The sequence below is a fragment of the Mytilus trossulus genome, chromosome 7 (assembly GCF_036588685.1).
Source record: "Mytilus trossulus isolate FHL-02 chromosome 7, PNRI_Mtr1.1.1.hap1, whole genome shotgun sequence".
NCBI classification, from domain to species: Eukaryota; Metazoa; Mollusca; class Bivalvia; order Mytilida; family Mytilidae; genus Mytilus; species Mytilus trossulus.
The window spans coordinates 612,374-635,436 of record NC_086379.1 but is presented as its reverse complement, the minus strand read 5'-3'; the positions used below and the strand labels follow the sequence as shown (position 1 = coordinate 635,436).

General features: G+C 35.1%; 2 protein-coding genes across 5 annotated transcripts in view; one reads left to right on the top strand and one right to left on the bottom strand.

Moving 5' to 3' along the window:
* LOC134724457 (zinc finger protein 569-like) overlaps positions 1–22,820 on the top strand; it is a 29,174-nt gene extending 6,354 nt beyond the window's left edge. The window contains exons 1-2 of one of the 4 annotated variants that reach the window (XM_063587474.1): positions 13,374–13,469; positions 18,676–19,811. In XM_063587474.1, the coding sequence (XP_063443544.1) occupies positions 18,819–19,691 (873 nt within the window). In that variant the 5' untranslated portion in view covers positions 13,374–13,469; positions 18,676–18,818 and the 3' untranslated portion in view covers positions 19,692–19,811. Of the gene's footprint in view, positions 1–13,373; positions 13,470–18,675; positions 19,812–21,735 lie in introns of those variants that run through there. The other 3 variants (XM_063587476.1, XM_063587477.1, XM_063587475.1) reach the window with 3 other exon arrangements.
* Positions 7,840–8,844, bottom strand: LOC134726077 (neurogenic differentiation factor 6-like). Its single transcript, XM_063590474.1, has one exon. It carries the CDS (start codon positions 8,842–8,844, stop codon positions 7,840–7,842), a length of 1,005 nt encoding a protein of 334 aa, XP_063446544.1.
* Positions 22,821–23,063: the final 243 nt, after the last annotated feature.

Sequence of the window (23,063 nt, the reverse complement as noted above, 5' to 3'; positions counted from 1 at the left end):
TTCAAGATATAAAAAAGAAGATGTGGTATGATTGCCAATGATACAACTATCCACAAAAGACCAAAATGACACAAACATTAACAACTATAGGTCACCATACGGCCTTCAACAATGAGCAGAGCCCATACTGCATAGTCAGCTATAAAAGGCCCCGATAAGACAATGTAAATCAATTCAAACGAGAAAACTGACGGCCTTCAAGAGTCTGTTCTCTGTCATGTCGTAGTGGGTTTTATTTTACTTATAAAACTGGAACATAACAAAACCGAAAATATCTAAACAAGAGGCTATCACAATAACAGCAAACCGGATTTATTAACATTTATTTGCGTCCTGGCAATATCGCAAGAACCATTACTGATGAATGATGAAAGGGAAAATCGTCAATATCAAATTTGACCTCCATTTTGTCATCAGTATCAACATATTAAAATTTGAAAAGCTTAGATTGAATGGTTCATGAGTAAATGTAACAACGTGAATGGAAACGCCAATTTACAATCTTTCAAGAACCATAACTCCTGAACGGTAAAAGTCAAAATCGTCATTATTGAACTTGACCTCTATTTTGGCATCAGTAACAACATATAAAAATTTCAAAAGCTTTGGTTGAATGGTTCATGAGAAAATGCACGGACACGACTGGAAACTCCATTTTTCAATCTTTCAAGAACCATAACTCCTGAACGGTAAAAGTCAAAATTGCCATTATTGAACTTGACCTTCATTTAGTTGTCAGTTACAACATACAGTTAACTCTCGTTGTCTCGAACTCGGTTGACTCGAAATTTCGGATGAGTCGAAGTTTTTACGTGGTCCCGAACTTTGTTCCATATAAATGTATACATGTAATTCGACTCCTGATGAGTCGAAATTGGATGTGTCGAAATTTCGGTTGAGTCGAACTAAATTTACGATCCCAAGGTTAATAAAACCATTCAAAATTTATTATTTATCTCGAACTAATACACATATGTCAAAACATGACCTCCGGCATTTAAATGGATTGAAGAGTTAATCTGACAATACACATGTATTTATCAAAGTTGTACAAAATCGAACATGTAAAGTTGTTGTTTATAGTTAACACGTGTTTGGTTAATTATAGTAAGGTCGGTTCGATTGGGATATTGAGTTCATGCACGAGTGAACTCAGGTGGTTTAAAGTCATTCGAGCCATTGCAGTCAAAGTGTACAGTAGCATTTTATTAGTTTCTCTCCAACTTGTTCTTTTCGTAATATGGCAAGTTTTGAACGTGAAGATCCTCTTTGACATTATTGTACTGACTTAAAAGATAGAGACATGCTAAACAAAGTTGCAGACATAAACTTGAACAATTTCTTGAGCGGAACAAGTTATTACGATTGCTGATAAGTCACCAGCAGGAAGGGATACAGCTAAAGAATACCTGTCATACGAGCTTGCTTAGGTTTCCGATGATGAGAAGAAGATTAGGTCCGCTGCAACACGGACCTTGACGCACCAAGTAAAACAAGTAACACGAGCATGTTAAACATCAAGGTGATAAGTATTGTTTACATAATGTATAGTTTTTCATCATATTGAATATAAAATTATATTTAGATACAATTCAGTACATGCCATTTGAATATGAAAAATATTCCCTCTTCATGATCTGTTTTGGGAAATGAGAAGAACATATATATATAATATGAAAGATAAATTATATAAATTCATTCGTTTTAGACAGGATTGATAATGGTTATTGTATCCCGTTTATTATGATTCAACCAGTTTTACTGTTATATTTATCAAGAACTATATAAAAATGCGGAATTTGTTTCAGAAGCTTATCCAGAGAAAGGATTTGTAAAAGGGGATAATTTTTTACCTACATGTAGTTAAACAACACGTTTGGGAATATATAATTTAGTTCTCCTTTTCATGGTATCCAGTTCAGTATACATAAGATTTTTAATGAGTACTAACTATTTAAAAAAGTATATAGTTAACATATGAGCTTTAACTAAAATATTATTATACAGTACCCAAGAGTTTCAATTTGATTATTGTTGCATAATCTACCACTGGGAATGATACTAGTACATTTCTTTTAAGTTATTACTTTTTGAGTAACTATTTTTCTTAATTGCTGGGCATATTTGAGTTAAATCTACTGATAGTTATATTAAGGCAATAGACTATTAATAATTTAATCCACTGGACAGGTTGTTATTTGAGCCGCTGGGTTAGTTGTAAGTGAAGCCACTAGGCATGTCGTAATATTAGCAACTTGGCTATAGTTATTCAAACCGCTGGACTGTTGTCATTGAAACTACTGGGCGGGTTTTATTGAGGCCACTATTCGTGTTGTTATTGAAGACATTGTACAGATTGTGTTATTGATGTCACTGGGAGTGTTTTTATTGACGCAACTTGGCGTGTTATTAATGACGCCACTGGGTATGTTGTCATTGACGCCGCTGAGCGAGAAATTATTGACGCCACTGTGCGTGTTGTTATTGACGCAACTTGGCGTGTTGTTATTGATGCCACTAGGCGTGATGTTATTGATGGCACTGGACAGGTTGATTTTGACGCCACTGGGCGTGTTGTTATTGAAGCCACTGGGCAGGTTGACATTGAAGCCACTGGGCGTGTTGTTATTGAAGCCACTGGGCAGGTTAACATTGAATCCACTGGGCGTGTTGTTATTAAAGCCACTGGGCGTGATGTTATTGACGCCACTGGGCGTGTTGTTATTGAAGCCACTGGGCAGGTTGACATTGACGCCACTGGGCATGTTGTCATTAAAGCCACTGGGCGTGATGTTATTGACGCCAAGGGACAAGTTGTTATTGACGCCACTGGGCGTGTTGTTATTGAAGCCACTGGGCAGGTTGACATTGACGCTACTGGGCGTGTTGTTATTGACACCATTGGGCGTGTTGCTATTGGAGCCATTGGGCGTGTTGACATTGAAGTCACTGGGCGTGTTGTTATTGAAGCCACTGGGCAGGTTGACATTGAAGCCACTGGGCGTGTTGTTATTGAAGCCACTGGGCAGGTTGACATTGACGCCACTGGGCGTGTTGTTGTTAAAGCCACTGGGCGTGATGTTATTGACGCCACGGGACTAGTTATTATTGACGCCACTGGGCATGTTGTTATTGAAGCCACTGGGCAGGTTGACATTGACGCCACTGGACGTGTTGCTATTGAAGCCATTGGGCAGGTTGACATTGAAGTCACTGGGTGAGTTGTCATTGAAGCCACTGGGCGTGTTGACATTGACGCCACTGGGCGTGTTGTTATTGAAGCCATTGGACAGGTTGACATTGAAGCCACTGGGCAAGATGCTGTTGAAGCCACTGGGCAAGATGATTTTGAAGCCACTGGGCAGGTTGTTATTGACGCCACTGGGCGTGTTGTTATTGAGGCCACTGGGCCGGTTGACATTGAAGCCACTGGGCAAGATGCTGTTGAAGCCACTGGGCAGGTTAATATTGACGCCACTGGGCGAGGTATAATTGACGACACTAACCGAGGTAGTATTGACGCCACTGGGCGTGATGTTATTGACGCCACACGGCGAGGTATTATTGACACCACTGGGCGAGTTGACATTGAAGCCACTGGGCAAGATACTGTTGAATCCACTGGGCATGTTGTTATTCAAGCCATGGGCTAAAAGCTAATCCATTAGGCATGTGGTTATTGACGCACTTGGTTTGTTGTTTTAGACGCCACGGGGCAATTTGGTATTGAAGCAACTGGACAGGTTGTTTGTTACGTCACTGGGCAGTTTGTTAGTTTGTTATAGTCGCCACTTGGCAGGTTGGTATTGAAAACATTGGACAGGTTGTTTGTAAAACCACTTGGGCAAGCTGTTAATGAAGACGCTTGGCTGATTATGGTTGAATCCACTGGACTGGTAGTTATTGATGCTGATGGACAGGTTGTTGTTGACGCAGCTGGTTGTGCTGTTATTGAAGACACTGGACAAGTTGATATATAAAACCATAATGCTGATTGTTAAATTAAGCCACTGGGCGTGTTATCATTGACTCCACTGGCCATGTTAGTACCGGTATTTACGCCACTGAGCATGTTGTAATTGACACAACGGGGGAAAATTATTATTAATGACGAGGGAAAGGAGGCGGTTGAAGTCACTCGGCAATTCGTAATTAAAGCCATGGGTTAATAGTTATTTGACGCCACTGTGTAGGTTGTTATAGACGCAACTGGGCGGAGTGGTATCGAAGCCGCTTGAGGTTGTGTGTGAAGCCAGTGGGCAGTCTGTTGGTGAAGACACTTGGCTTGTTCTTATTGACGCCCATGGGCAGGTCGTCGTTGACGCCACAATTGAAGCCATCGGGCGTTATGTTATTGAAGAAACTTCAGTCTTGGCAAATTGTAGTTAAAGCCAATGGGCTGATAGTTAATTAAGCCAATGTACATGTTATTATTGACGCAACTGGACATATTTTTATTTTTACATATCGGCATGATGTCATTTGAGCCACTGGTCATGTCGTTTTAAAATATAGGCTGATAGTTATATTAAGACACCAGGCATGTTATTAATGCCACTGGACAGGTTGTTTGTAAAGCCAATGGGCCGGTTGTATTTGAAGACATTGGGCACGGTTCATTTAATTTACATAAATAAGGCCGTTAGTTTTCTCCTTTGATTTGTTATACATTGTCTTATCGGGGCCTTTTATAGCTGATTATGCGGTATGGGCTTTGCTCATTGTTGAAGGCAGTACGGTGACCTATAGATGTTTATGTCTATGTCATTTTGGTGTTTTGTGGATAGTTGTCTCATTTGGCAATCAGACGGGTTGTTGTTGAATACACTCGGCATTTAGTAATAAAAGTTACTAGGCTAATAGTTAGTTATTTAAGCCACTCGACATGTTGTTATTGACGCCATTGGCCAGGTTTTTATTGAAGATACTGGACTTGTAGTTATTGCAGACTATTGGGTAGTTGTTGTTGAAGACACTGGACTTGGTTTTGAGGTCATTGGATTGATAGATGTTGAAGACACTGAGCTTGTTGTTGAGGACATTGAGTTGATAGATGTTGAAGACACTGGGCTTGGTGTTGAGGACAATGGGCTGGTTGATGTTGATGACACTTGCAGTGGCTTGGCTTGTTGTTGTTAAAGCCACTGGGCATGTTGTTATTACAAACACTTGGCGGGTAGTTATTCAAGACACTCGGCATGTCGATGTTGAAAACACTTGGTAGGTTGTTGATGAAGACTCTGTATGTTGTTATTGAAGACACTGCTGACTGTTGTTGAATACTTTGGACAGGTTGTTTAGTTATTGAAGACACTGAGCTGGTTGTTCAAATTCTCGGCTGGTTGTTAAAGATACTAGGCTGTTTATCGTTGAAAACACTGGACAAGTTTTAATTTACGGCACTTGGCTGGTTGTTGTTGAAGACACTAAGCATGTGGCTTTTGATGAAGCAACTAGGCTGTTTATTATTTAAGTAACTTAATTAGCATATTATTATTTAAGTCACTAGTCCGAATGTTTAGACAATACTGATTGTTATTGAAGCTATAAGGCTGAATTTCAGACATGTATATTGGTATATTATTTAACAAAATTAATTTCTTTAAATAGTTATATTAAAGATGCTGCCATACACCTTGATTGATATCTAGTTAGAATAGCTTTCAATAAGTAGTCAAATGTTCATATAGGTTTCGTCTCTCGTATACAAGAGCCAGTGCTAACACCTGTACTTCTGATAAGATCTTTTCTGAAACATAACGGGTTAAAACAGACCAGAAAAAACGATGGTTACGTTAGAGAAGACATTCCATCACAGTCAGTTATCTGTTCATAGAAATTCAAAAATTAGATAAATATTCAATGCTATTTTCCCGTTCTTTGTGTTTCGAGAGCACTTGTCTCTGCAAGTGGCGTCTCCCATGTAAGAGTTTGTGGTTATTTGATAAATATTTTATGTTCGTTTGAGTTTACGAATTAGAATTTAAATGTATTTATCAAAGTTGTACAAAATCGAACATGTAAAGTTGTTGTTTATAGTTAACACGTGTTTGGTTAATTATAGTAAGGTCGGTTCGATTGGGATATTGAGTTCATGCACGAGTGAACTCAGGTGGTTTAAAGTCATTCGAGCCATTGCAGTCAAAGTGTACAGTAGCATTTTGCAAAATAAATAATATTTTTAATCATATTATTTATTTTCAGATTTGTGGACCACAATTATGGGGAAACCAGTACCAGCTGCTTAATAGCTATATATGTATATGAACTTTCAACAATATTATACTCATATTATATTTATAATAAAATGTGCGCTTGTCTCTGCAAGTGGCGTCTCCCTTGTAAGAGTTTGTGGTTATTTGATAAATATTTTATGTTCGTTTGAGTTTACGAATTAGAATTTAAGTGTAATTAAATTTCCAGTCACTGACCACTGGATTGATTTATGACATGCTGTTTCCACGAGTGTTTACCTAATATTATCTTATATAGAATTTTTATAAATAATGAGTGATACATTGTTTATGCTCATGAATAAGTATTTAAAATGTTTACAAAACAATTAATTGTGATTTACACTAATGAGCTTGGGTGTGTATAAAGTAAGGATTATGACTTCCGTTGATGATCACCTAAAAATTACTCAATCGGCGTCTTTAATCTTGTTGTATTTTCTTTTATTAAAAGAAAGAGTGAGATAAAACAAAATGAAGAGGAATTTAAATTTTTTAAAGTCTTTTGTATCCGAGAATAAACAATTTTGTCAACTTTAAACGACTTGAATAACGAAACTATCGATTGGAAATTACTCTCTCGGATAAAAGTCATAGGAAACAATTGTAACTGAAACAATTGAATAAGTAAAACAATGTTATTATAATAACGAAAGACCATGACATACAAATACATCGATCTGATACCAGAATATCGATCCCCTTCCCATATTCACCCTGATTTATTTTAGCTTTACCATGCCATGCAAGAGTTGTGTCCCTTGTTCAGTCAAACTTCCGGTTTTCGTTTGAGTCGAACTATGTGTATCTCGAAATATTTCTCCGGTCCGGCTGACTTCGAGATAACGAGAGTCGACTGTATTAAATTTTGAAAGCTTTGGTTGAACGGTTCATGAATTTTACACGGACAACATTTGAATGCCGCCCTCCCTCCCGGTCGCCCGACCGCCCGCCGTACATCCCCAAATCAATAACCGACATTTTTTGTCACAAAAATCCGGTTAAAAATTAAATTCTTAACCAGTAAAAACTCATTGATTAAACTGAAATAAAAACGTGTAAGAAAATGTGCAGCTAAATTTATAACTTTTTGTTTAAGATATCACTTTATCTTTTACGTAGCATTGCTGTTAAAATATTTAGTTATTTTATGGTCTGATTATGTTCTCTTGTGTACCTTGGCATCATCTTTCGAAGGATTCTATTGTACATGTATTATTCATATTATATTGATGTTTTGGGAGACGAATTTCCTGGTATGGAACTTCGCCTCCCAAAACATCAATATAATACATGTACATGAATTGTAATTGTTTGCTGTTACATACTTGGTCTTATCACATTTTTCGTTATGAGTAGGCCGGGATGATGATATAGCCTAGCCCAAACATCAATTAACTTGAAACAGGGACCGAAGCCCATAAACTCGACGGTAAATTAGATACGACGCGGGATAGCTGTTTGGCAAAAAATTGAATAATATATTAAATATACAAAATATAAATAATTTATTATTTTAGGAAACACACAAGTCATGTTATAAGAGACAATGTCGTCTTAACACAGAATAGCACTATTTGTAAAATGTACATTTTAGAGTAAAATTTTAAGGAAACATCTCATAAGTAAATCCATCAGAAGTGTCAGAGTATTCTGTAGGGCTTCCAGGCTGTGGTCTTTGATACATGCAATTCCAATTAAATGAGTGTCCATAACTTGTAAATCCGTGAGACGGATACGCCATGATTTTCCCTGTATGGGCTGGTGGTATACTTAGGTGATTTGCAAAAACTGGCGACGATGAAGAAATAGGCGACAGTGACTCTGAAAATCCAGCAGATGTATCTCCAGTTACGGGAACATATGGGGTACCTGGAGTAACTGATATATCATACATGTCATGATGATGTTGGGTCTGGAAGTATTTTTGAAAATAGTTTTCTTGAACACTTGCCACTGGTGACGACGTATGAGATGCGAATTGTTGAACATCACACTGAAATGACGATTCATCTGTTATAGCACTATCTGTGGAGTTGTCATTTGAAGGCACTTGTTCGTTATCTGTCACGGCAACATTGTTTTGTGGAGCTTTGTCCACCATGTCCAAGGTCTGTGATAACATCCATATATAGTTGTGTGCCATTCGGAGTGTCTCTATCTTTGTTAATTTGTTTTCACCAGAAGTGACTGGTAGTATGGATCGCAGACTCTCTAAAGCATCGTTAAGGCCATGCATACGGTTACGTTCTCTGTTATTAGCTTTTGATCTGCGGGTTTTCTTTGACTTCTCTACAAGAGCTGGACTTCTTTCACGTCGACGAGACTTGTTGTAGCGTTTCCTCTTTGGAGGATTTTCAGCTCCCGATAAATCAGGTTTATGGAGCCCTTTTGTTTTAGTGTCTGGAAAAATATAATTAAAGTCTATCTTTCCTACAAAAGATGCTGTGTCAAAAACGTCGTAATTTTCAAATTCATACTCCGATAAACTGCCAGGTCGTGATATTGACATCTGTGATGAAACTGAATCTGCAGTATAAGAACTTCTAAAGCTGCTTGATGCTGGAGAGATTGAATAGCAGGCATAAAACTCGAAATTCATCGTGTCCATGGTGAATTTAAATTTGACTTAGTATTCAAAACAAAGTGCATATATTTTCACTTAAATAGATTGATAAAGAATGTGATTTCTCTTTAACCAAGCAGGTCTTTTAAATAATCTTTCGGCTAAATGATCTCTTCGACATGTCATCTCATACTTATGAGTTGATCAGTTACTTTGGACAGCTTACTAAATGATCAAAACACAACTAACAATAATTTCGTATGTTTATTTGAGCCACTGTTCTCAATTATCCATATTTGAATTACTTGTGAAAACAATCAGACACTGATCATGCTGATTATTTCAAGTTATCGACCCATCAAAAACACTGATTATTTCCCTAAGTACCCATTCAAAATTATAGAAATTATAATTAATACAAGAATTTTGCAAATTGTATTTGATGTTTTGGTGTATCAAGGCAAAATATGAGACTGAGTCATTTATTTTTATTTATTTTTTTGCTTATGCACATTATCAGAGCGTTTAAAAGGTAAAAATACCACTGTTGAATATCTTAAAGTTGACAGATTTCATTGAATTTTACAAATTCCACAAATTTGCACTTTAAAGTACTATACTGTGTTTATAGTCTTATGTTGTGGTTTTTTTAAACACGATTAAACTTTTTATTTGTTGTGTTTTATGATAATCATCTCGATTAACAATATGATGTATCAGTCTATGGAAGGTGCGATACGATAAAAACTTTTCTTATATCAATGAGCGATATTGTCTAATATCAATTGTAAACATGCAGACATTTCATGCGGAAAATGTTGTTTTTGGCAACAAAAAAATAAGAAAATACTTACTTTTAAACTTATTGTTCAAATATAAACAACAATTGAGTCTAAATATACATTCAGAAGTTAGCTAGGAGCTAAAGTTTATGTCCGTGTAAAATTTGAAGTGCTGTGTTTTTCTTATATACATAAATACGCCATGCGATACTTTTAAAATATCAATGCGATACTTTTAAAATATCATAGCGATGTTTTTGTTATATCAATATTAGTATTTATTAGTATTATTATTTGACTTCTGTACCCATATTTTTACAATTTGACCCATTATGTCAGTTTTGTTAAAGAAACGTTGTAAATATGACAGAATTTGATGATGAGACTGTCATACACGTGAGAGGTTTAGCGCTATAAAACCAGGTTCAATCCACCATTTTCAAATATAAAAATGCCAGTACCAATGGGGTTTGATAAACAATGTCGTAATAAAAGTATCTAATTATTGTTCACATACTATATAACATTCATTTTTAGCAATTTTATAATGAACGCACCGAAATAATATATATATGATATGCTCGCAATGCACGCATGTAAGACTTTCTTTATTGATAACAATGAAATTAACTTGTGACAAAGATGAATCATACTGTTCTCGTTCAGATTGATTCGACAAAATCTGGCCTATACTTTTGAATACCTTTTTTATACAAGTAAGACCGTTGGTTTTCCTGTTTGAATGGTTTAACACTAGTAATTTTGTGTTCCTATAAAGCGTGGTGTTCGCTATGAGCTTAGGCTCCGTGTTTAAGGCCCTACTTTGATCTATAATGGTTTACTTGAAACAAATCATTATACTTTGTGGAGAGTTGTCTCATTCGAAATCATGCACCATCTTCTTATATCTATAAATCTTTAAAATATCCCCTTATAAATAACTGCTTTCCAGACCTCCAAAAACGTCATTTGGGTGCTGAATCTTTTGTACAGTGCAATATAAACTAGCTCATTTCTAAAGCTTTAACGATAACGACAGTTATGATGGTACAAGAATGATTACGTCAATAAAAATACTAAATAAACAGCACTGAAAGATCTAATTTATAATTCTAGTATGACGTGCTTCTTTCGCCTTGTAAACAACACTGTGACAAAATTCTCGATAGATCTATACTTACTATACCATACTATACGGCCCAATCCATGTGTAAATTTCCAACAATCTATGACTTCCCTGAATTATTTCTTAAATATAGAAAAGATGTACACACACTTGGATTCGAGCGTCACTGATAAGTCTTTTGTAGACGAAACGCGCGTTTGGCGTATATACAAAATTTAGTCCAAATATCTATGATGAGTTTATTTCTAACTTCAACAGACATTTACATCTTATTTATTTGTTTTCTAAACATTTGTTTTTAGTATTCATTGTAGAAATGAATTTATAACAAGCGATACGGATTGTTATTTTGCACTAAGAAATGTTAGCGTATTTATACGATCGGTTACTAGTCAAAAACTAAGGTCAAATCTCTGGCAACAATACAGCGGAATGTTCTCGCGGTGGTCGCGATGTTAAAACATTAACGGTACCAATTGTCCTGCACCAGATACGCATTTCGACAATACATGTCTCTCAGCGATGCTCGTAGCTAAATATTTGAAATCCAAAGCTTATATAAAAGAAGAGGATCTATAATTCAAAAAATTCAAAAAGTATAGTCAAATCCGTGAAAGGAATCATAGCTTTGCATGAGGGAGATACATTCCATAATTTATCATAATTTCTAAAAATTTGTTACAGAAAGTTTAAATAACACAAAAAATCCGTATTTACATGCCAGTACCGAAGTACTGGCTACTGGGCTGGTGATTCCCCCGGCAACTAACAGTCCACCAGAAGAAACATTGACCCAGTGGTAGTAATAACATTAACGGTCCTAATTTTCATGCACCAGATGCGCATTTCGACAAAGCAGTGTCTTCAGTGATGCTCGTTGTCAAAATATTTGAAATTCAAAGCTTATATAAAAGATGGAGAGCTATAATCCAAAAGGTCCAAAAAGTATAGCTAAATCCTTAAATAAGCGTCCATGTTGATAATAAATACATTTTCTGTTTCACAAGATTTTTGATTTTCGATCGATCTGAAGTTGTTCAATCTATAGTCTGAGGCTACTCAGTTGGTATCTTCAAAGTTCGGGACATCAGCATTTGTACATTTTAATTTGTTTGGAATATTTATTTTACCATATGGATATTCATTGTTATTTGGAGCTGTATTGGATAAGATTGTTTTAATGAATGTTTTTTTTTCTTTGAAGTAATGATATTATTTTTTTTTTCGATATTACCCATGTGGATAGGCTATAGGAGTGTGACCTCAAGGGCGGATTCGGCCGTTTCTAAAAGGGGGTTTCAAACCAAGAATAAAGAGAGTTCAACCATATGTCCCCATTCAAATGCATTGATCGGCCAAAAATGGGGTTTCAAACCCCCGGACCCCCCCTCCGGATCCGCCACTGGACCTATATTAGAATCTAATAGGTCGGTAGACTACTAGTATTTACAACAGCATTCAAATTCCGCCATTGCATCATCACTTCAAATAGAAATTGTGGGTTAAAGCATGTGATTACAAAACAATAGACTGAACAGGTTGTTAACACTTTCAACTAACAGTAGGGTCAAGCAACATTTTCAAAAAGATAAGTCCATGTAAGCGTTAATTTTGTTGCAGAGACGAAATTTTAGTGATATTGATCATAAAACATTAAGCCGGTCATGAACTAAGATTGTGAATTATATTGTGGTTTTCTTGACATTCCTTGTGACGTTTCCTCGTATTCGTTTTATATTAGAAAACTATAGCAGTTATATTAGAAAAGTATCGCATTCATAAATTTTTGATATTAAAAAAGTATCGGTATGATATAAGACAAACATCGCATTGATATTAGACAATATAGCAGTAACTTTGACTTATAGGTGATTTTAGCTTAGTAAACAATTGAATTCTTTTCAATTGCATTCCACTGAATTTTTATTGAATGTGTTCACCTACAAATGATAAATCGTGCAATTATGTTTCATTTATTCAACAATTTAATTTTCTCGTTTAAATACACCTTGCTTGTTATAACATAAAATAAGTCATGGAAATTATACAGCAGACGTATGTCGTGTTAAATGCCATCCTGTTTTAAGAAAAGAATCATTACTTTATACCGATAATTCTTCGTTCCTTCATAAAAATGTAAACATTCGTCTGAGATTTCCCACAATGCAACTCGTTGATATAAGACAATATCGCTCATTGATATAAGAAAAGTTTTTATCGTATCGCACCTTCCATAGACTGTGTATGATCTCCAAATTATCATGAAATTTCATTAGATGGAAACAACTGTGCCCAGTGTAGTTTTTTCTTCTTCTAATAAATGAAAAGACTATCTTTGCTATGATGAGAAGTTCAGGAATGATAGATTTGTGAGATAGTTATCATCATTAGAGACATTTACATTTGGAAATTAAAATACATTTATATGTCTCTGCGTTCGAGCATCGCCAAGAATAGCGGAGAATGTATATAAGCAAATGAATCGTAATTCTAACGACGGAAACAATGGATTAAATTTTTACAGCATTAACATCTAGAAATGACTTAAGAATTGTTTATATGCGCAAACGAAGACAATCCCCTTTCCCATTTAAGACTCTTAATTAACCTGGCTGGCAAGGTGAGTCAGTCCGTTTTTGGTTACGTTTAATTACTTTTGCAGTTGGTGATTGTCGAAACCTGTGCTAAAATTATGAGTTGTCTCCACTTTATCAACTTTTGTTCTTTTTGTTTACACAATTTCAGATTTCTCATATTATTTGGTAAGATAAACTGTATACTATTTTTACATATATATATATAATATTGATATACTTATTTACGAGGACAACTTAACACTCGAAGGAACACGATGTCTGGAATTTATTAAATTATTGGCTTTTATAAAAAAAATCTTTGACGCCTTTATCGGATTTATCTTTATCTGAGACTACTATAACACATACACATTATAGTGTTATAGTAGTCTCAATCTTTATACATCGACAGGAAGGAGTCAAAGCAAAAATTTAAACAAGCCTTCGTAGTCGTCATAATTAATTGGACTAGTATCTTGGTATCACAGGGCTGCTACAGCTTACAAAGGTTGTCAGGTTATAAGGCATAAACATAAGGTTTATATATAATTATATTAGTATCTGATACGTCTGAGCCAGTGACAACTCTACAATAGATTTATCCATTGGATCACCAGCAGTGATCAGGTCAGGAATAACCACCAATTGGTGGATTATACCTCAATTGACATATAATCCACCAATTGAGGTATATTGGTATAGACCAATTGACGTATAATGAATATTTTTTGTAATAAAATGCTAATGTGAGATAGGAGCATGATTTTGCAACGTCAATTGAGGTATAATCCACCAATTGGTGGTTATTCCTGACCTGGTGATGGTGATACATGGCTGTGTACATAATGTGTATATATATATACAACTCTTCTAAACATCAACCCAACAATATAAGATCTGTAAATTGAAATATGCTTTCACCAATTTTTTGTTCTTCCCTCGCCAGGATTTGAACACTTGCTACTGAGATATCCTCAAACCAAATCGCCTGCACTCACTGTAACTGGTGAGCTAGACCACACTACCACCTGGGATTCATAAAATGAAGCTTTCGGTGGCAGGGTGTTACCTTTCCACATCGGTTTTAATCTAGCGTTGTACTACAGCACATTATATATAACATGTATAAGGCATGAAGATGTGATTTTTACTGATCAGCTAAATTATCTATAGTAAAGGATCCTACAAATTAATGTAAGATGCAGTCACAGAAAATAATTATATTTATAAAAATCTGAGCCAGTGACAACTCTACAACAGATTTATCTTCATGCTTTATATATATATGTTATTATGTATATCATATATAGACATGACAGATGAGTTGTATATAATATATATATATCCATAACAAACGGACAAATATGGCTATATAAATTTACATACATACCAAAAAGTACTTGAGTACAGACTTACCTGTGAAGTTGGAAAAGTTTTAATGCCTGGCATCCACTAGACATGCTAGATACATTAAAATTGAATGCATTTTGTGTTTCAGAAAGATAAATCTCTTTTGGATTTTGATCTTGATCATTTTGATAGGCATTTTTTCGGTAGGTCTTTTCACCACCGCACAGATCTGAACACCACCAAACACATTAAAATACCATAGATCTTATTCTAACACACCTAAATATATTGTTTTCCCCTTATTTAAAGAGTAAATATACCTTCTAAATGAGGATAACTATGTTCACTGGGGTAAAGCTGATGACCGTAACTGCATTCACGGTCATCCCAAGATGTCTGATGAAAAATTAGGTCAGTATTTGTATTGTCTGTTTAAGTGTTTCTAAAGCATTTTCTTTACAAAGCATACATTGGTACGATGTAAATGTATAAAAGAATCACACGGAAATCACATATTACTACCGAGAAATGTGTATGAAACAGGAAATTGGATTTGAAAAAATCGCTAAGATGACCGTAAATCGTAAGTAAAATATTTTCAAGATGACCATAACATAAAACAAGGATGACCGTGATTGATAAAAAGATGACCGTAATTTGTAAAGGATGACCATAATTTATAAAGGATGACCATCGATTCTAACAGATATCCGTATTTGTATTACCTTTTTTGTATCAAATAAATAATTGTGTTGGTTTAAAATGTATTTATAAGACTGCATTATCCTATAGGTAGAAGAAAATAAGACTTGCTTCAAATACATAGTTCACAAACTGTATTAAATCGTATCCGAATGAAAGAGGAATCTTGCTAGCTTTGAACATGAGCTATCTTGTAGACAATGTGCTTACTATGTAAACATTTTAACCTGCCTGTAATTTATAACCTAAATATTTAATCATTTACGATAAATATGCAATTTACTATCATTGTCATAAACTCTAAACATGCTAAATACGGCAAATAGTTGAAAAGAAATTGATAAAACATATTTATAACCGCTAAGCGAACCCCTATTGAGACAAACTCGACAAACAGTTATGAATACAAATATAAATATTTCTTAGAATTGATGGTCATCCTTTAAAAGTTACGGTCATCCTTAACAATTTACGGTCATCTTTTAACCAATTACGGTCAGCCTTGTTATGAATTGCTAATCCTGTTACAGTCATCCTAGCGATTTTTTCAAATCCAAATTCCCTTTTTATACACGTTCCTCGGTAGAGATTTGTGACTTCTGTGTGAATCTTTTATAAATTTACATCGTATCAAAGTATGCTTTGTAAGAAAAATGATGTAGAAACACCTTAACAGACAATAAAAAAAATTAACCTAATTTTTCATCCGACATCTTGGGATGACCGTGAATGCAGTTACGGTCATCAGCTTTACCCCAGTGTATGTTTAAACATGTAAATACACAAATTAATAAGAAATGATAACAACAAAACCAACAAGAACAGTATTGCCGGGCTGAAAATGTCAGAACAATACACTTCCAAGTCTTAACATTTTTTTAAAAATATAATTATCTGATTATTGTGATAATTTCACATTTTAAAAATCAAATGTTTTAATTTATTTTAACAATTTATTTTTATTAAATTAATTACAAGTAAAGATCATAAGATAATATATCATGAATATAATTATATACAACACAACAGAACAAGAAAACTATTTGCCCTTGAAAAATCCTGTGCTATTTACATATCAAATATCATACAATATATTTACAGCAATGCGACAAATATTGACCAATCTGAAATATCATATATTTTAAAACATAATATAGAAAAGAAGATGTGGTATGATTTCCAATGAGACAACTAATGAACTATCCACAAAAGACCAAAATGACACAAACATTAGCAATTATAGGTCACCGTACCGCCTTCAACAATGAGCAAAGCCTATACCACATATAGTCAACTATAAATGGCCCCGATAAGACAATGTAAAATCAATTCAAACGAGAAAACTAACAGCCTAATTTATGTTAAAAAATGAACGAAAAACAAATATGTAACACATAAACAAACGACAACCACTGAATTACAGGCCCCTGACTTGGGACAGGCACATACATAAATAATGTGGCGGGGTTAAACATGTTAGCGGGATCCCAACCCTCCCCTTACCTGGGACAGTGGTATAACAGTACAAAATAAGAACGAACTATAAAAATCAGTTGAAAAAGGCTTAACTCATCAGATAGACAAAAAATACAAGTGGACGTGGCCGGGTACTTAAACATCCCGACACAAAAAGACACAATGAACAGATCTGAGAGTACTCACAGTTATCTGACAGCTAGTTCAAAGCCATTAAGGTGGTACCCAACACTTTCACTAAAATTAATTTGACTCGTTTAATTTTCATAAGATTTTGTCAAAGTATTAACTTTGACTCTTTAACAAAAATATAAAAATTTCAAAAGCTTTGAACCAACCGTTTTGTCAGAAAAATTACACTGGTTATATAGCACTTTGACAAACACCAATTTTGATCATTGAGAAGCTTAATATTCCATTTACAACACAACGTAATAAAAACGTTCAGCTGATTTTACAGAGCTATCTCCCTGTAGTGTTAGGTACCACCTTAACAACTAATAAAATGCCTCTAAGACTAAACCTGTTTAAATAATATAAACACCAATTGATGACCACTATGGGGACACACACTCATGTGTGATGGGGTACATAATAGAAACACATGTATGCTCAACTTTGATTAATACATTTGTTTTGGGGTGTTCAGTGGTGTTGGGCATTATGCCGCTGGTGGTGAAAAGACCGACTCACATTTTTTCCTTCATGCAATAGGCAACATGGGCAATAGAAAATGTGGTACAACTTTGAGATGCTCCCTCAAGAAAAAAAACGGTTTGTATTGTTTGATTCTCCTTAATTGACATGGACAGATATTTTCACCACTGTGGGTGAGTTAAAGAATTTATCTGAGTCACCTATAAGTGGACAGTCAGTATCAGAGTAATTCATGTGTTTGTTTATTTTTACACCTTCTGCAGAAAGGGAAAAAAATGTCCATCAAACATGTTAAAAACCATGAAAGATTTTATCTTTCTTCAACACAAAATGCATTTAACTTTTCTAGTGGATGCTAGGCCTGAATACTTTCCAAACAGCACAGGTAAGTCTGTACACATGGTACACACAGTAGTTTTTTAGGTGAAAATATGGCTATATTTGTCCATTTGTTATGATGATCGAACCTTGTTCAAATAATTATGACGTCTGGCAAGGCTAATATTTTTTATGTGATTCCTTGAAGTAGTCCAGCCCTGGTCTGAATGAATCATTTTTATTTTACTGAGCCAATGAGACCATGCAGGGAAGCAAGTTAATAACTGGTACATCATTGTACATTGTACCACTTAAAGTCAAACACAAAGTTGTTTCATTCAAAACTTGTACCATTACAACATTGATTTTTTTTCAAGGGTGGGGGGGGGGGGGGGGTGTCGAACCATTATCTGTACTCTGGGATCCCGCAATTCTCTTACAAATTTTTGGATGTCAAAATATAAATTTCTTTTTTTTTAAGCCTGGATTTTGGGATCAGGTCCCCTCTGACTCCCCTCAGTTGCTAATTATATAGATCTGACTAGCAGACTCAACTAGGAAAACCCTTGCCAATGCTTCAATAAACATGATAAATGTACAGGCACATTCAAGTTTCAAAGAAATGTTCTGAATCCAGCAGATTTCCCCCTTACCTTATATTAAGTAAGTGTTACCTTATTAATTTTGAAGAATTTTTTTTTTTAGTTAATGAATAAAAACCCTTAAAAATTCTTTGAGCTTTTGTGTAAAACCAAAAAAATCTATCTCAGTCAAAAACATCATTCTCTCCATGAAGTTAAATGGTTGCTCTCTTATACATGTTATAAAGAAAAGCATATTTATTTTTGAATTCTCATTTATATGTCATCTATGTTCTTTGATTTTACAGCACATGTTGATTCTGCTGCAAGCCCAGTCTCCATGACAACAGAAATAACTACATATGTATTTGACCTTGACATTCTGATATAAACTAGTTGAAAAGGATTAGGTATAAAGGATTTTTAAGTCCGTCACAGTAAATTACGCAATATGAATGAAGAACATTGTGGAATCGGAGAGAAACTGTTACCAAAAGTAACTCACAACCCTAATATGTCTGAGGAAGGGACTGGTTACAGTTCTGATATGTCTACAGAAGGGGCTGGTCAGAGTTCTGATATGTCTACAGAAGGGGCTGGTCAGAGTGCTGATGTTCGAGTCCAAGTTGTATCGGACACGGGTAAAATACAAAAATATTTGTATAAATTTAAAGGTATAAAACCTTATAAATGTGGCGTTTGTAATGAAGAATTTTATGATCAAGCTTCTGTTGAAAGACATATCAGCAGCCATGCCATTAAAAGACCCAAACGATTTTTATGCAGAGAATGTGGAGCAGAGTTTGACCGGAAAATTTTACTGGAAGAACATAAACTACACGCAGACATTAAAGAGTACAAATGTAAGAGTAAAAAGTGTAAGAGATCTTTTCATACAAAACAAGCATTATTGGTACACGACCGGAGAAGTCATCGGGATAGACCTTTTCACTGTAGTATTTGTGAAAACAGTTACGTTACTGTCATCATGCTAAAAAAGCACATGGCTACACATGATGAACCACTTTATAAATGTGGACTCTGCAGAAAAGTATTTCCTCAGCCTAAATTTCTACGGAAACATATGAAAGAACATGCCAACGATGCCAACGATGAACATGGTGCAGAATCTGGTAAAGTGTACAATTGTGATGCATGCCAAAAAGAATTCAGCGAAAAAAGTAAATTACAGGCGCTCTCTGTGGATATTGATAACAAGTCTTTGAAAATTTATTTTTGTAACGATTGTAAGGCAAAGGAGGCGCTTACCCAGGTTTCCGTCAAAACTCCAGAGTGTACGCCTGAAGTGATCCAAATAGATTAAAGTATCTGTTTAACAGCAATTGTAATGTTGACTCGTAATTCGAGATAACATGATAAAAGTGACATAATTTACTTTTAAATCAAATGGTATCAATAAAATATTCGTTCGGTTTCTGTCAAACTTTGAATGTCATGTTTAATTGTATTATGATATTTATCATGTTTATGTAATATGCCAGACAAGGGTCCATGATTGGTAGAAAGAAATAATGTCTATAATGACATGTTGATATTCTACTCCATTATACTATATTTTTAAATAATTGAATTGTTAAAATTCTAGTATCTGCTGGAATACAATGGGTGTTGCTTGCATTTTGTCGAACCTGCAACTTTTGTTGCAGAACGCCTGACATAGGGATAGTGATCCGGCCGCGGCAACGGCGGTGGCGTTAGCTAACTTCATAAAAGCTTTATATTTCAGAAGGTAGAAGACCTGGATGCTCCATACTTTGTGTATAGATGCCTCATGTTACAAACTTTCCGTCAGTCACATGTCCAATGTCCTTGACCTCATTTTCATGGCTCAGTGACCACTTGAAGTTTTTGTTTTGGTATGGTTTTCTTATATACTATATGCAATAGGTCTACTATATTTGGTGCATGGAATGATCGTAAGGTGTACATGTCTAGCTGACAGGTGTCATCTGACCTTGACCTCATTTTCATGGTTCTGTGGTCAAAGTTAAGTTTTTTAGTTTTGGTCTATTTTTAGCTCACCTGACCTAAAAGGTCAAGTGAGCTTTTCTCATCACTTGGCGTCCGTCGTCGCCCGACGTCTGTAAACTTTTACAAAAATCTTCTCCTCTGAAACTACTGGGCCAAATTTAACCAAACTTGGCCACAATCATCATTGGGGTATGTAGTTTAAAAAATTGTGTGGCGTGACCCGGCAAACCAACCAACATGGCCGCCATGGCTAAAAATAGAACATAGGGGTAAAATGTAAATTTTGGGTTATAACTCTGAAACCAAAGCATTAAGAGCAATTCTGACAAGGGGTTAAATTGTCAATTAGGTCAAGATCTATCTGGCTTGAAATTTTCAGACAAATCGGACAACCCGTTATTGGGTTGCAGCCCCGAAATTAGTATTTTTAAGGAAATTTTGCAGATTTTTGTTATTATTTTGAATACTATTTTAGAAAGATATAAACTGTAATCAGCAATAATGTTCAGCAAAGTAAAATCTACAAATAAGTCAACTTGACCAAAATGGTCAGTTGATCCCTAAAGGAAATTTTGCCCTTTATAGTTTTTTAGGTGAAAATATGGCTATATTTGTCCATTTGTTATGATGATCGAACCTTGTTCAAATAATTATGACGTCTGGCAAGGCTAATATTTTTTATGTGATTCCTTGAAGTAGTCCAGCCCTGGTCTGAATGAATCATTTTTATTTTACTGAGCCAATGAGACCATGCAGGGAAGCAAGTTAATAACTGGTACATCATTGTACATTGTACCACTTAAAGTCAAACACAAAGTTGTTTCATTCAAAACTTGTACCATTACAACATTGATTTTTTTTTCAAGGGTGGGGGGGGGGGGGGTGTCGAACCATTATCTGTACTCTGGGATCCCGCAATTCTCTTACAAATTTTTGGATGTCAAAATATAAATTTCTTTTTTTTTAAGCCTGGATTTTGGGATCAGGTCCCCTCTGACTCCCCTCAGTTGCTAATTATATAGATCTGACTAGCAGACTCAACTAGGAAAACCCTTGCCAATGCTTCAATAAACATGATAAATGTACAGGCACATTCAAGTTTCAAAGAAATGTTCTGAATCCAGCAGATTTCCCCCTTACCTTATATTAAGTAAGTGTTACCTTATTAATTTTGAAGAATTTTATTTTTTAGTTAATGAATAAAAACCCTTAAAAATTCTTTGAGCTTTTGTGTAAAACCAAAATAATCTATCTCAGTCAAAAACAACATTCTCTCCACGAAGTTAAATTGTTCCTATCTTATACATGTTATAAAGAAAAGCATATTTATTTTTGAATTCTTATTTATATGTCATCTATGTTCTTTGATTTTACAGCACATGTTGATTCTGCTGCAAGCCCAGTCTCCATGACAACAGAAATAACTACATATATATTTGACATTGACATTCTGATATAAACTAGCTGAAAAGGATTAGGTATATAGAATTTTTAAGTCCGTCACAGTAAATTACGCAATATGAATGAAGAACATTGTGGGATCGGAGAGGAACTGTTACCAAAAGTAACTCACAACCCTAATATGTCTGAGGAAGGGACTGGTCAGAGTTCTGATGTGTCTACAGAAGGGGCTGGTCAGAGTACTGATGTTCGAGTCCAAGTTGTATCGGACACGGGTAAAATACATAAATATTTGTATAAATTTAAAGGTATAAAACCTTATAAATGTGGCGTTTGTAATGAAGAATTTTATGATCAAGCTTCTGTTGAAAGACATATCAGCAGCCATGCCATTAAAAGACCCAAACGATTTTTATGCAGAGAATGTGGAGCAGAGTTTGACCGGAAAATTTTACTGGAAGAACATAAACTACACGCAGACATTAAAGAGTACAAATGTAAGAGTAAAAAGTGTAAGAGATCTTTTCATACAAAACAAGCATTATTGGTACACGACCGGAGAAGTCATCGGGATAGACCTTTTCAATGTAGTATTTGTGAAAACAGTTACGTTACTGTCATCATGCTAAAAAAGCACATGGCTACACATGATGAACCACTTTATAAATGTGGACTCTGCAGAAAAGTATTTCCTCAGCCTAAATTTCTACGGAAACATATGAAAGAACATGCCGATGGTGAACATGGTGCAGAATCTGGTCAAGTGTACAATTGTGACGCATGTCAAAAAGAATTCAGCGAAAAAAGTAAATTACAGGCGCTCTCTGTGGATATTGATAACAAGTCTTTGAAAATTTATTTTTGTAACGATTGTAAGGCAAAGGAGGCGCTTAGCCAGGTTTCCGTCAAAACTCCAGAGTGTACGCCTGAAGTGATCCAAATAGATTAAAGTATCTGTTTAACAGCAATTGTAATGTTGACTCGTAATTCGAGATAACATGATAAAAGTGACATAATTTACTTTTAAATCAAATGGTATCAATAAAATATTCGTTCGGTTTCTGTCAAACTTTGAATGTCATGTTTAATTGTATTATGATATTTATGTAATATGCCAGACAAGGGTCCATGATTGGTAGAAAGAAATAATGTCTACTCTATTATACTATATTTTTAAATAATTGAATTGTTAAAATTCTAGTATCTGCTGGAATACAATGGGTGTTGCTTGCATTTTGTCGAACCTGCAACTTTTGTTGCAGAACGCCTGACAAAGGGATAGTGATCCGGCCGCGGCAACGGC